Source organism: Malania oleifera, chromosome 5 (genome assembly GCF_029873635.1).
Source record: "Malania oleifera isolate guangnan ecotype guangnan chromosome 5, ASM2987363v1, whole genome shotgun sequence".
In the NCBI taxonomy this organism is placed as follows: Eukaryota; Viridiplantae; Streptophyta; class Magnoliopsida; order Santalales; family Ximeniaceae; genus Malania; species Malania oleifera.
The window spans coordinates 20,630,599-20,646,776 of record NC_080421.1 but is presented as its reverse complement, the minus strand read 5'-3'; the positions used below and the strand labels follow the sequence as shown (position 1 = coordinate 20,646,776).

Below are 16,178 nucleotides of genomic sequence, written 5' to 3'. Positions count from 1 at the left end.
TCTTCCAAATGAGGAACGCGTAAAGCCACGGACCATATATGTAAGTGCCGCTGCATGCACCTACCCCATGTACGTGCACGCCTTCTTTGCTATACATACAGTCTAGCGTCATTCTCACAATTTTAATTCAAGCGGCTAGCTAATTAGTTGATCGTAAGAGTCGTGGTCTTGTGCAATTTCTCCCCATTCCTTTCATGCTTGGCTATGGTTTATCACTGACTTGGCAAACTTCCTACCACTCCTTCTCCCACTTCATACAAACCCTAACCCCACCTTTAAATACTCACAAAACCCCACACCTCATATCCCATTAGCTTTTTCAAGCCACCATGGTTGTTTGGTCATCACTAATACTACACTATTAGTGACGAATTATGATCCTTCACTAAAGGCTAATAATTATTAGTGACGGTTTTGATTTTTCACTAATACTCTACTATTAGTGACGGTTTCAGGATTCGTCACTAATAGTAGAGTATTAGTAATGATTTTGATCCTTCACTAATGACGATTTTGAAATTTGTCACTAATACCCTACTATTAGTGACAAATTTGTGTCGAACAAATATAGATATTATAGTGATGGAATTGGGGTTTTAGTGACGGCTATAATCCGTTACTAATACTACATTATTAGTGACGATTTCAAAATTCGTCACTAATAATATAACGACAAATACAACAACTAATTTAAAACTGTAACTAATACTATTAGTGACGAATTTATAAGTATTAGTGACAGTTTTGATTCTTCATTAATAACCTTATTTTTTGTAGTATTTGAGTATTATCTACATATAATCTTTTTTTTTTTTTTTTTGTGTGCGTCCCAATAATATAATAAAGGATAAAAGTGTATTTTAGACCTCACCTATACTATTTTTGATTAGGGGGGTTTATATAATAAGATCCCCTCCTTTGGAGACATTATTATACATTCCTAAATCGCATTATATTTTTTATATTCTTTTTATATTATACATATATATATATATTTTAAAGGAGTTAATTAAAGAACATTAGATTAAATTTAGGGGTAATTCATGATTAATTAGGTACAACTTGTATAATGGGTGTGTAAGGGGTGCTAGTACTTTTTCCTTGCATAACTAAACTCTTGATCCCAATTCTGGTTAATGCAGAGTAAGACTACTGGTTCTTTGACCTAAGATTAGTCTAAAAGACCAATCAACAAGTAATAATTAAGTGATCTAGCTGCATTTAGGAAAATAACAAATTAGTGGCAACTCCATTCAACTTTCAATATATTCCTCACCATTCTGGACTCTTCTCTGGGACGTTGTGACATCAAGAAAATTGGTCTAAAGACAGAATTGCAGTAAATTGTCTAAATTATTCCAAAATAATTTGAATTAATCACGACCTCGATCACTTGCCACGAATGAGAGAAGAACGACTTGGAGGACTTGAAGTGTACAAGGGGATCACTTTTATGCCTACCTTAGAGAATTTGGAAGGATTATATGATTACAACTAATAAAGGAGTGAGTGAAAATGAAATGAGATGTCTTAGCTTCCTTAATAGGTCTTTTTTATAGACTTTTGGTATACTTTATTATTGAATTTTCTACTAATGAATATTTATTTACATTACAGGGTTATACTTTCACTTTGGATATTTTACTAGAGAGTAAAAATTGAGCTAATCTCCACCGTAATTAATAGGTGTTACCTCCTTTACATTAATTTCTTAATATCTTTACTTTTCGTCCTATATAAGTTAATGTTGGCTCACTTACTATAATACAAAAATCTCTTCCAAATGAGGACCGCGTAAAGCCGCGAACCATATATGTAAGTACAGCTGCATGCACCTACCCCACGTACGTGCACACCTTCTTTGCTATACGTACAGTATAGCGTCCTTCTCACAATTTTAATTCAAGCGGCTAGGTGATCATAAGAGTCGTGGTGTTGTGCAATTTCCCCCCATTCCTTTCATGCCTGGCTTTGGTTTATCACCGACTTGGCAAACTTCCCACCACTCCTTCTCCCCCTTCATACAAACCCCAACCCCATCTTTAAATACGCACAAAACCCCAGACCTCATATCCCATTATCTTTTTCAAGCCACCATGGATGTTTGGTCGTGGATATGCGGTCTCCCCAACCCGGACGAGTGGTCCGAGTCCCACCCCTCCCTCGTTCGCGAACTCGCCACTGCTAGCCCCAGTCCAGACAGCCCAGCACAGTCCATTCAACTCAGAGCCGAGCGAACCGCGGGGTCCGACTCAGACGCGTTGATCACCTTCTCCGTATGCGTCCAAGGCTTCCATTTCCACCCCTCCAATGATCCGAAGACGCTCTGGGTTTCCGACGCGTGTCCCCTTTCTTCGGAGAAGCCTTTCCTTCCCCTCCTGCTGCAGCTTCTTCAAGAAGTCATATCCCGCGCACCCCTCGCGCCCGTCGGCACCTGCCTCCGTCCGCAGCCCCCAAAGCTCCGACCCGACCCGGTTTCGCGGATTATGGACTCCCACTCGCCCGAATCATTCTCCGGGTTCTTTGACCTAGTCTTGCTCACGCGCCTCTTCTGGCTGTGCGCGTGCGACGCGCCCAGTGAAGTCGGCTCGCTCTACTTCCATCAGGTCCTGGCTCCGAAACTGGAAGCTTTGTCGTGCGAGCACGCGCCGGTTCTGCGAGCGCTCCTGATTTCGGTTGGAGCGGACGCCGAGCTGTGCTTCACGCGCGCCGTTAGTTACATGTTAGCAAAGTGGCTTATTTTAAGAGAGGTGGGCGCAGGATTACTATCCTTAGCCCCGGTTCCTTCGCACAGCCTTGGGCTCTCATACGCTAACGAGTCCCACGGGTTCTGGGTGTTGAAAGGTTTCGCGCCTGTGTTGTCGATGAGGCGCACGTGCTCTAGCGAGGAGAAAAAGTACCCCACTGTTGTCGATGCAAAGGAGTCCGTGCTAAGATACGCCCTGGCGCACCAGCAGCTTGAGGCTGTGATTCAGCTGGAATATTCAGTTGGATTCTGTGACAGGTACATTCAGGTGAGCGTACGTGTCAACAACATACGCCTCCACGTGGCAAAACTCGGGTTCGACAGAAATGGTAACGACGAGGAGTATGGAGAGGAGAGACATTTTCCATCTAGGATTCATATTAGTGTCGGACCGGAAGTAGGCTCGACCTATGTAACCAATTTGAGCTTGGCCCGGTCCACCGATAATATGGAGCGAGAAGTAGAAATAGAAAAAATATTGAAGGGAAGTTTCGAGAAATCGAAGCTCCCCACTAGAGTGAGGGTCAAGGGAAGGACGACAACGAAAACGCGATTGAAGAGTTGGCGGTGGAATCAAGATGTGGAGGGAAACACCGTCAAATTTGATGCAATTTTATATGATAATACAAATGGTTTCGAGATAGCAACATGGAAAGCATCGAACGAAGGCAGTGGGAAACCATATGGAATTCAAAATCAGTACGTGGGAGCGAGTGGTTTGTTTACGAAAACTGGCGGTTTGATTTTTGCTGGAGATGAGTGTGGAGAAGGGGTGGTGTGGAGGCTGGGCAAGGAAATGGAAGGGAGCGTCCTGAAGTGGAGACTAGGGGGGAAGATTTGGTTAACTTACTTACCTAAAAATGTGAAGAGCTCATATCATGAGACTAGGTGTGTGGAATGGTGGGATGAAGTGGATTTGCCTTTGATTTCCTAGCTAGTAGATACAAGTGTGGAAAGAGGGTCAACATGTAGGCCAGTTTTCCGTTTTACTATAGATGTAAGGATGTATGTATATTTTTATTTGGTTTTGTAAGTAGTTTTAATAAAATTATAATAGTTCGTTTGAAGATAAAAATACTTAAAATATTATAGGGAGAAACAAGGATAGAATTTCCGCCATGAACTAAATGCATCTAGTGATATTTTTTTAATATGACGGAGTATATACTAAACCGACTTTTATTCAGTAGAAATCTGCTGAAGCATTCATTCTTTCCTATTTTTTTACACCAAGCTTATAGTTTAAAAGAAAAAAACTTCCGACAATACATCATTGCTGTTGCCTTTTTTTAGCTAGTCATGTGTTTTTAATCTTAGAAAACCTTTTATGTCAAAAGACTGTCAAGTGCCACTTGCCAAGTGAAAGTTGGATCCTTATCAGAGCTGACACTTTCTAATTAAATCAAATTCAAAATGCAATCCTCTACCTTATAGACAGCACTTGCATAACCCAAGCGTTTGTAATTTAACCTACTCTGGATATGCTTTTAGCCAAGCAATTGCATATGCCATTACTGCTTGCCTTAATTGCTGTAGTTTTAAGCAACAAATCATGAGGAAGATTTTCTTCTAAATTGGTCCAAATCCAACCAAACTCTGCACTCGTCTTGCCAATTTCCATCTCAATAAATAGCATGTGTGGCATGATTCAATAGAGGATAATCCATTAGCATCCTCTTTTGCTAGAAACAAAAAATGCAGTCATTAACAACATTCTGCTTAAGTCCCTTAATGGTAATATCTTGCTATTGATGCTCCACCATGTAGCCTTAGTTGTGTGATTTGTGGTTCAAAAGGACATACCATTGCCATTTTTTCTCAAATATTTTCCCTTAACCACTCAAACCTAAAGCAAGATATTTGTTAATGGTAATCAAAGTTAGATACACTACAAGAAAAAAGGTTATTAGTGACGGTTTTAAACCGTCACTAATAATCAAAAAATCGTCACTAATAGTATTAGTCACGATTTTGTCAGTATTAGTTACGGTTCCAGCTTCCATATCTGCAAATATTAATACTTATTAGTGACGAAATATTCAAACTGTCACTAATAGTGGAATATTAGTGACAGAAAAAAACCGTCACTAATAGTCTACGACCGTTACTATAAATCATACATATGATCGGATTAAATTCATCACTAAATCGTAAGTATTAGTGACAAATTTAATAATCGTCGCTAATATGAGACTATTAGTGACGCTCAATAAACCGTCACTAATGTTACGCTTTTAGTGGCGGTTACCAGAAATGTCACTAATAATATACTATTAGTAACGATTATAAAACTATTACTAATATTGTGCCTTTAGTGACGAATTTGAACGTAGAAAATGGTGATTCTATAGTGACGGGTTTAGAAATTTAGTGACGATTAATAAATCGTCACTAAAAGTTCATCCCGCTATTATCAGTAACGGTTTTGTAAACCGTCACTAATACATTGAAATAAATTTTTTTTTTTAAATTCCTGTAAAAACTTGTAATTATATTTTAGAATACAAACAACTTGTAATTCATAAATTATTCATAATTTAAATACAAATTATTCAAAATTCAAATACATATATAGAAATAGAAATTCAAATTAAAAGATAAAAAATAATTTTGTTCAGAAAATATAGAATACAAGAAAAATCAAAATTAAAGTTGTAGTGCATCGACCCGACTATAGTGCCTATCATCGTCATAGTGGTTCAACGGCCGCAAACCCTACAAAATCATAATTATACAAAAAATTAGTATACAATATTTGAACATACATGAATATACTATAATTAAATATTATTTGATAGTAAAATGATCGGACAATCAGACATAGTGGAAAAAAAATGATACAATAGTAAAATAACTAAATTTGATCAGTCAAAAGTCAGCCCACTCGGTTCGGACCTCATATAATCGAATTGTAAGCTAAGTTTACTAAGTTGTTTGTTTGTATTATAACTTTACTTTTAAGTGGGGAAAAAGTTCACAAGGAGGAGTTTTTAGGGACCATCACATCAGGCACGTCCAGTTCAATGTGACGGACGTGTTGGGACTGACCAAACTCCATTTGGACATCGAATGCCTGAATTGGACACATGGGTGGTAAAATTTAACTAAGTGTATTAAGTTTGTCTTTAAGCGTATAATTTTCAATTGGAATGGAGTTTTTGCGGACCGTTAGATCCGAAACATCCAGTTTGATGTGACAAACATGTCGGGACTAACCACGATCAGTTTGGACATCGTATACTCGATTTGGATACATGAGTGCTTAAAATGAACTAAGTTTACTAAGTAGTCTGTTTCTATTCTAATTTTACTTCTAAGTGGGGAAAAAACTGTCGTGGAGGAGTTTATGGGGATCATCAGATCTAGCACATCCAGCTCGATGTGACAGACATGTTGAGACTAACCGAACTCAGTTTGGACCTCAAATGCCCGAATTGGACACATAGGTGGTTAAATTCAACTAAGTGTACTAAGTTCGCCTTTGAACGTATAATTTTCAATTGGCTTGGAGTTTTTGGGGACCGTCAGATCTGACACGTCGAGTTTGATGTGACAGATGTTTAGGGACTAACCATGCTCAATTTGGACCTCATATGCCCGATTTGGACACCTGAGTGCTTAAAATGAACTAAGTTTACTAAATAGTTTGTTTATATTCTAACTTTACTTCTAAGTATGGAAAAAGCTTTCAGGGAGGAGTTTTTGGGAACCATCAGTGTAGGCATCTCCAGTTCGATGTGACGGACATGTCGGGACTGACCACGCTTGGTTTGGACCTCATATGCCCAATTTGGATACCTGAGTGCTTAAAGATGAACTAAGTGTGCTAAGTTCGCCTCTAAGCGTATAATTTTCAATTGACATGGAGTTTATGGAGATCGTCAGATCTGGCACGTTCAGTTCGATATGAAGGATATGTTGGGACTGATCGAACTCAGTTTAGACCTTGAATGCCCGAATTGGACACATGGGTGGTTACATTCAATTAAGTGTACTATGTTCGCCTCTAAGCGTATAATTTTCATTTGACATGGAGTTTTTGAGGATCGTCAGATCCAGTATGTACAGTTCAATGTGACGGATGTGTTAGGACTAACGACACTCGATTTGGACCTTGTATGCCTGATTTGGACACCTGAGTGTTTAAAATAAACTAAGTTTACTAAGTAGTTTGTTTCTATTCTAACTTTGCTTCTAAGTGGGGAAAAAGCTTTCGGGGAGGAGTTTTTGGGGACCATTAGTGTAGGCATGTCAAATTTGATGATGGACATGTTGGGACTGACCACCCTCAATTTAGACCTCGAATTCCTAATTTGGACACTTGAGTGCTTAAAATGAGCTAAGATTACTAAGTAGTTTTTTTCTATTATAACTTTACTTCTAAATAGGAAAAAAGCTTTTGGGGAGGAGTTTTTTGGGACCGTCAATGTAGGCATGTCCAGTTCAATGTGACGGACGTGTCGAGACTGACCACACTCGGTTTGGACCTCGTATGCCCAATTTGGACACCTGAGTTCTTAAAAATGAATTAAGTGTACTAAGCTCGCCTCTAAGCATATAATTTTCAATTGGCATGGAGTTTATGAGGACCGTTAGATCCGGCACGTCCAATTCGATGTGATGGACGTGTCGGGACTAAGCAAACTTAGTTTGGATCTCGAATGCCCGAATTTGACCCATGTGTGGTTAAATTCAACTAATTGTACTAAATTCGCCTCGAAGCATATAATTTTCAATTGGCGTGGAGTTTTTAGAGATCATCAGATCTAGCATATCCAATTCGATGTGATGGACGTGTCGGGACTGACCACACTTGGTTTGGGCCTCGTATGCCCAATTTGGACACCTAGGTGCTAAAAATGGACCTCGTATGCAATTATTTTGTTCAAATAACTATATAATCCTCAGGTCTAGGAACTAATGTCCATACTTTATTTCTCTCAAATTGATTTAATTCTTCTTCCATAGATATTACCAATGATTCATTCTCAATTGCTTCACTCCTATTCTTAGGTTCATCTTAAGATAAGAATGCAAAATGTGTAATCATATTTCTAAGTGAGGATCGTGTAGCTACTCCATGTGATGGTTCACCTAAAATTTGATCAATAGGATGATTCTTTATGTACTTCCATTCTCTAGGTAGTTCATTAACAGCTTTTTCAACTTGGTTATCTTCAGAAGATGTTTCCTTAACTTTATTTCTCTTATCTGAATTATCTTCAATAGACAAATTTTCAAATTCCTTATTTATCTCAATTTCATCCTCTTCATCAGACTTTTGAGCAAAAGGATTGGACTCATCGAATACTACGTGAATGAATTCTACAATGGTTAATGTTCGTTTATTATATACCCTGTAGGCTTTACTATCTAAAGCATAACCTAGAAAAATACCTTTATCAGATTTCACATCAAACTTTCCTAAATGTTCCTTGTCTCTAAGCACAAAGAATTTGCAGCCAAAGACATGGAAATACGAAATGTTTGGTTTATGGCCATTCCCTAATTCATAAGGAGTCTTATTTAGAGATGGTCTAGTTAGAACTCTATTTAGAACATAACAGGCGGTATTTATTGCCTCATCCTAGAAGTACTTAGGTAGTTTATGTTCGTTAAGCATAGTTCTGGTCATTTCTTGTATAGACCTATTCTTTCTTTCAACTACACTATTCTACTGTGTGGTGTTCTAGGGGTTGAAAAGTTATGAGATATTCCTAATGACTCACAGTGCTCTTCCATACCTTGATTTTTAAATTCTCTAACCCTATCAATTTGAATTTTTGTGATTATATATCCCTTTTCATTTTGAATATTCTTGCATAGTTTAATAAATTTTTCATGTGCTTCATCTTTGTGACCTAAAAATAGTGCCAATGTAAATCTAGAATAATCATCAACAATAACAAATGCGTATGATTTTCCTCCTAAACTCTGAAATGGGTTTGGACCAAATAAATCTAAATGTAGCATTTGAAGTGGCCTTGTAGGAGAGATTACTTTCTTCTTCTTAAAACTAGTTCTTGCTTGTTTTTCTAGTTGACATGCATCAAAGATTTTGTCTTTCATGAATTTTGTCTTAAGCAATCCCTTAACTAAGTCTCCTTTAACTAGTTTAAATATTAAGTCCATGTTTGCGTGTCCTAGTATCATATGTCAAATCAAATTAATCTTATTTATAGCAGAGAAACATGTCAGACGTTGAGAAGTTAAGTTATCAAAGCTGGTGGTATATACATTTTCATGACAATCAGCAGTAAATAGAATTTTGTTATTAGTTTTATACTCAATAATGCATTTGTCATGTTCAAAGGATATTCTATAACCTTTATCACACAGTTGACTTATACTTAATAAGTTATGTTTTAAGTCATCAACCGGTAAAACATCATTTATAATAAGTGATGGATCGTTACCAACTTTACCTACTCCTATGACCTTCCCTTTTGCATTGTCCCCAAAAGTGACAAATCCTCCATCCTTCGGTGTGATGGATGCTAATTTTGCTTTATCCCGATTCGTATGTCGTGAGCATTCGCTGTCCATATACCATCTATATTTTGAGGAGGATGATCTCAAGCATACCTGCAATAGACATTTAAGTAACTATTTTTGGTACCCATTTTTTTCTTGGGTCCATGGGGGGTTAGTGCTTGAATCTTCTTTAACTCTCCATACCCTTTTAATATTAACGTCCTTGTTCTTAAAAGGACAATCAAATTTTTTGTGACCTATCCTTTTACATTTAAAGCATGTAGTATATTTATAGGAGTCTTGATGGAGTACAAGCTTTTGATTCTCTTACAAAATAACCTCTGTAAAGATGTTTTTGTTTGAAATTTTCTTTTCCATTAAACAAAGTCCTTCTTTATCTAGGGAATTTCTTTGTGCCCCAAGAAGTTTTTCAAAATTACTTTGGACTTCAGTGAACTTATGGATAATTTTAGAGTTGTCTTTTAATTTACTTTCCAATTCCATAATTTTTAAATCCCTTTCTTTTACCACAGATGCATGAGACTCATTTTGTTTTTCAATAAGCTTTGAGAGTTTTTTCACTTTACATTTTAAATCAAGAATTTTCTTAATTTTCTTCTCAAGCATTTTAAAAGTTTACAAATATTTTTGTTGCAATTCATTATAAGAAAGCATGCTATTTTCATTGTTAGAATCACTGGAATAATAAGAAGATGTTGAGAAAGATGATTGTACCTCAAGGTCATCATATGCCATTAGACACAGATTGGCTACCTGATCATCACTGGACTTAGTGTTTGAACAGCTTGTGTTGTCCGTGTCCTCACCAATTTTTAGATCCTTCTTCTTTTTCTTGGAGGCCTTCATTAGTTTAGGACAATCAGACTTGATGTGTCCAACCTCTCTGCTGTTGTAGTAAGTTGGCGGATCATCCTTTTGTTTCTTCTTGCTTGACTATCTCTTTCCTGATTTCGAGTTCCGAAATTTTATGTCAAACTTCTTATTCTTCTTCAAGAACTTTCTGAACTTCTTAGTCAACAAGGGCATGTCATCTTTCAATTCTAAGTCACTTCCTTCACTAGAGCTGCTAGATGATGCCTTAAGAGCCGTAACTCTCTTTGCTTTATTTTACTTTTTTTTCCTCTCATTTATTGCTAGATCATAAGTTATAAGTGAATTGATCAGTTCATCTCCCAAAATTTCTTTGAAATTTCTTCCTTCAGCTATGGTTGTAGCTTTAGTTTTCCAAACTGGCAGTAGTCTCCTAAGGATTTTCCTGATCAACTTATAAGTAGGGTAAGATTTACGAAGAGCATTTAATGAATTCATGATGTGTGTGAATCTAGTGTACATGGATTGAATAGATTCATCGACAATCATTTTAAATGTCTCATATTCACTAATAATCATATCTATCTGACTATCTTTTACTTCCTCAATGCCTTCATATGTTACTTCTAATTTTTTCCATATCTCTTTAGAAGTTTTACAAGTCATCTCCCTATTAAACTCATTAATGTCTAGTGCACAGTATAGAAGATTTACTGTAGTAGCATTTATTTGAATGGATTTCCAGTCATCCTTTGTATATTCATCTTTAGTCTTAGGTACATTTACTTTATCAACTACTTTCATAGGAATATGATTTCCTTTAGAAACTATTTTCTACACTTTTCAATCAACATTTAAAATATATATACTAATCCTTTGTTTCCAGTAGATGTAATTTACATCGCAAAAAATTGGTGGTTTAGTAGACAAATGTCCCTCATCGAATGGGGTTACACTGATGAGCGCCATTATGATATTTTACAAAAATAATGATTAAATCTATGCAACCTTGCTCTGATACCAAATGTGAATTTCGGTGTTATCCCAAGAGGGGGGATGAATTGGGTATTTTAAAAAATTAAGTCATTCAAGTTCTAATTTTGAAAACTTTTAATTACAAACTTGCAAGCTACTTACAACTAACTCAACATTTTTTTAATTAATCAATCTAATGAGTGATTTTTTCAATCAGCCGATTTTACCCAATTAGTTTGCATACCTACTATATATTCAAAACATTCACAATATTCTCATAAATAAATGTTACGTGGAAATTAAAAAGAGTTAAGGGTAAGAGAGATGCAAAAACGATTTTATGAGGTTCAGCGAACCTAACTTACGTCCTCGCCTTGAGCAACTCACTCAAGGATTTCACTAATCCCCGCTCCTTTAATTGGGATGGAGCTTCCCTTAACAGTCTGCTGCTTACAAGAGGCGTAGCTTCCACCTCAACCCTGGTTCACAACCCAAACTGTGAATACAATATAATGAATACAATTTCTGTAAAACTCAAAATGCTTCTAACAAAACTAGTGAATACAAGATAAATCCTAGTACATAATCATATGATAAAACATAAAACTCAATATGTATGTAACGATAAGATCGTTTTATGAGTAATGAGATGCTTCCTAAATTTACCTTTTAATAAATATCTCCCAAAAATGATTTCTTAAAAATGAGTGCTTTGGAGATCTTAGGGTTTGATGTCAGATCACTTTATACAAGAATAGAAAACAAGATCCTTTTAAAAATAATCTTAAATAATACGTAGATCTATGTTCTTGTTTTTAAATAATTTGTAAGATTAAATCTTTGAATAAAAATATAACTTTGAATATTGTAAAGATTTAAACAATATTTTTCAAAAGATATTCCTCAAGAATATGTACTTAAAAGTTTTTAGAATTTGAAATCAAATAGTTTTTGCAATAACAAAATATCAAGTCTTTGAATGAAAATAAAAACTTGAATATCGGGAAATATTCAACCTTTAGCAAAATCCTTTCTCAAATAAACTTTCAAGTAATAAACCAAGGATTTTTCTTCTCAATAAAAATGGTAGATATATGAGTATGAGAGATGAAAAATCTTTGAGATATGTATATATTGAAACCACAAACCAATCACTTATTTATCAAACCTTAATCACCGAGGATTGCTTGCAAGATGTGTAGATGGGATTTCTTTGAAAAGCTGATATGATTTGCCCAAAGAGTATGAATGTAGTAGAGTATTGGAAAAATCTTTGAATAGAGGCACACTTAGCACATGATGTGAAAATAGGTCTCTAGAACTCTTACTTCTTGTGTTTTTAGGGTTTTGGGAACGCTTAAATAATGTTCTCACTGTCAGATTAATTTCTGGCTGATGGATCATGGAGATTAAACATTAATCTGTCCATATTTTCACTGAAACAATGTTGTGTGCCAGAAGCTTGTCAACAAGAGAAACGCGTTCATCGACGAGTGCTCAACACTCGTTCATGGATGTGAACATAAGTTCGTCAACAAGAGCACTGTTTGAGATTTTTGAGCTCTATGCATTTTTTTTGTCAATGAGAACAGATCGTTCATCACCGAGTTGCTTTTATGCATTCGTCGATGAGGTCATGGTGTTCGTCAATGAGGCATCTAAAACTTGCCTATAAAAAAAGTCATTTAACCTAGAACTAATGTAAATGAATCTTTCATGAAATGCATGAGTCCTAAGGTCAGTCTAGGGTATATTTGAGTTTCGAATTATATCATATGACATATGTAAATACATTCAATTCTAAATACCCATTCCAATTGAAGATCTTGAACTTGAAGCTTGCTTCTTCATCCTGTTACTCTTCTAGTTCCATGGATTGAGCCAAGTGATATGTACTTTAGGTTCCTCATGGCCTCTATATCATGCTTACCATTCATGCATTTTAAATCATGATCCTATTCAAAAATTCATTTGCACAAGTAAAATACCAAGTGATTTGTCATTATCAAAATAGGATTGGACTCATAGAATCAACAATGTTAATTTTGAAAACCTAATCCGAGAGGTGGAAGTAGCGGAATATGAAACAAGTTTCCTCATCCTCTGAACTTCGATGTTGCAAAGAAGTATTAGAACTCATATAAAATCTCAAAGGAACTCAGTAAAATATATGTGTTGTGCCAAGAATTTGATGTCAATTCGCTATTCATGTTTCAATCAAATGATGGATGGTTATCTTTGGCGGACCAGTTTTCCTATAAAAGAACTAAACATTGATTTATCACTCATTAAACTCTTTAAGCCTAAGTCCAAAACCGCTTTCTTCTAAAGTCATGTTCCAAAAGATTAAATCGGGTTCAAGATTTCAAGTGTCTAACAAGTCTTATGAGGCAGCATTTATTACCAAAATGATGGCATGCCATCTTTTCTGCTATCAAGAAAGAAAAATTAAGCAAAGAAAAACCTTTTGCTATCCTTTTTGAGCTTGAAACATTTAATTCTTGATTTAGCTATCAAAGGATCACACCTCACACTAGGGCAGTTAAAAAAAAAAAAAAAAGAGGATCAGTCCCAAATAGAGTTCAAATGAAAATAAAGTTAAGATTCCTTCATAAAAGGAAAAGCCAAAGTTGCAGTAAAAAGAAGGAAGAAGAGAGAAAGAAATAAGGGCCGTAGTTCATATGTGATCTTTAACCAATGATTACCCTTGATAAGATCGACAATTTTGAGTCTTATTTAACCCTTTACTTCTTTAACTTATACCCCCCAGCCTACATTACGGTCCAAATGAAAGTCCTGACCAGATTGGTATATATTGTTGTCTCTAAAGATTTGTCAGACTCGTTATTGAGTTCGAATTACGTAATGACCTGATCCAAAAAAGGTACATAGGTAGCTTGTTCAAATGACAAGTTTGGTCAATATCTTGCAAGCGCCTCAACTCAAACTGGGGCAGAAAATGTTATTACGGGATGAGATTTTTGATCCTTAGTTTTCCTTTGCTTTTGAAAACCTGTATCCCTAAGCCTATGTTTTGTCCCAAGTCTTAAAGACCATTTTGAGATCAAAACATGGACTGAATTTGACTAAGTTAGGGGCAATAGTTAAATAGGAGATTTTCAGTAGTTTTACAGTAGAATAAGACAAAAGAGAAGTGGCCCTCGATAAATTTGGGGCAGTTGGTAAAAGAAGAAAATCAGTCATTCAAACGGGTGAATTAACATCAACATCATATGACTTTCAAATACTGGTATGAATTTTCCTTATAACAGCATGTTAACATGGTAAAGCATCTATTTTGTGCGTATGACCTTTTGATTTAACAAATTGATGCATGATCATTCATCCTTAAAAAAAAAAAAAAAAAAAAAAGCAAAACCCCTTCATCCTTCAGAAGCTCCAAAATACGAATGGATAGTCAAAGAGGTATCCCACAAGACTCAGTTAGAATCGCCGATATACTTCCCGATAAAAAAAAAGGTCCTTATTGAGAAATCACAAGATGGATAGGATCAGTCGTAGGAGAATTTAACAGGGGTAGACTTCATGTTTCAGGGGAACCAATTTAGGAACATTCACATTGGATTGGAATTAGAAAACATGGCGAAAATCAAAGATTGGGTGGCCTATTACAAGTATGTTGACCTTATTGGTCACACCCAATTTTGATAATGACAAATACTTAGGTATTTGATGCTTTTCAAGTGTTTATGCACACTTAGATGAGCATCTCAAGGAATGACACTTGAAGTAACAAGAAGACCCTGAAGACTTGTAATTTGTAATTGTAAATTCAATGTCTGTAATATGGGTCTGTAATAGTAACCCAGGCTGTGGTTTGTATTTATCTTACCTGCACATTATGCATATTGGATATATGGTAAGCCCAAAATAACCATATAGGTTGAATGACTTTAGGGCACCTTTCGGTCAATCTTCGTTCGACCGACCCCGATTTTTTGGGACTATCTCAAAACGGCCCTTGAAAAAACCCTAGTGGAACTCTAGGTCACAACACTTGCACACATAGCATATAATATATAGTAGTGTTGAAATTGTGCTTGAATTGAAAATTTTTTAGCAACTTGAGAGAGCTCGGGCGACCGAACCCTTGGAGTACAAAACTCCTCGAGCGCCCGAATGTTGACAAGTCAACATATTGACTAGGCTCTCAGGCTACTGAATTAAAATGTGCTTATCTTCCTCAGGCGCCCAAACGCCTCAAAACAGACAGTTCACCAACTCGGGCGACCAACCGTTTCAGTTCAAAAAGGATCCTGGGCAACTGAACACATGGATTCGGGCCACCAAACATTTGACCGGACACCCAAAGTTATGAAGCTTTGGTACCAACTTTGATTCGGGCTGCCGAAGGGTAATACGGGCAACCGAACTACATTGAATACCTTTTATTACTGAGTCTGGATAGGCGACCAAACTTATAGGTTCAGCCACCCGAACCCCAGCCGGTTAAAATTAATTTAACTGCGGTAAAATAGGGTCATTTCGAGCTAATTGCATTTTAATCATTTGGGACTTTTTTAATTATTCCCATCATATCCCAAATGGTTATATTTTTATCCCTGGCTATAAATATGACTTCATTTGCAAGATTAGTATAAGATTAGCAAGTAGATTAGCCAAAATATCATTTCTTTTGAAAATACACTCTTTGGCCAAATATGCTCAAATTTCCATTCCTTTGATATATTCTAAGATTGTGAGAGTTCTCTTGTGTGATTGTGATTGCTATTCTTTGCTAAATACTCCCACTTGTTTATGTCATTGTTGCTCCTTGCTAACACTCCCACTTGTATGTGTACTTGAGATTATTTCTTTGGGAGCTTAGCTTAGGTTTGTCATATGGATTTCTCCATTATAAGTCTTGTGTGGGATTAAACCAAGGAAGCTTAGGTAATTTCACTCCACTGCAAGTATCCAATAGCTTTTTTTTTTTTTTTGTGTGCAAAGATTTTTCAAACAAGCAAGTAATATTTTCAAACTAGTATTGTGCTTATTTCATCGAGGAAAAATCATTTTGGAACTAGTTTGATTATCTGTTTGGTATGTTTGGAATATTGATGTGTTACTAAAATATCCTGTTTAGATTCCAAGATATTGCTTGTGTTGATTACTCCTATGCATCATATTG

At 36.1% G+C, this 16,178-nt stretch overlaps 1 protein-coding gene across 1 annotated transcript; it reads left to right on the top strand.

The window, feature by feature from the left end:
• Positions 1-1,958: 1,958 nt before the first annotated feature.
• On the top strand, positions 1,959-3,821 carry LOC131155354 (uncharacterized). The gene has a single exon (XM_058108420.1). The coding sequence runs from the start codon at positions 1,962-1,964 to the stop codon at positions 3,678-3,680; it is 1,719 nt and encodes a 572-aa protein (XP_057964403.1). The 5' UTR covers positions 1,959-1,961; the 3' UTR covers positions 3,681-3,821.
• Positions 3,822-16,178: the final 12,357 nt, after the last annotated feature.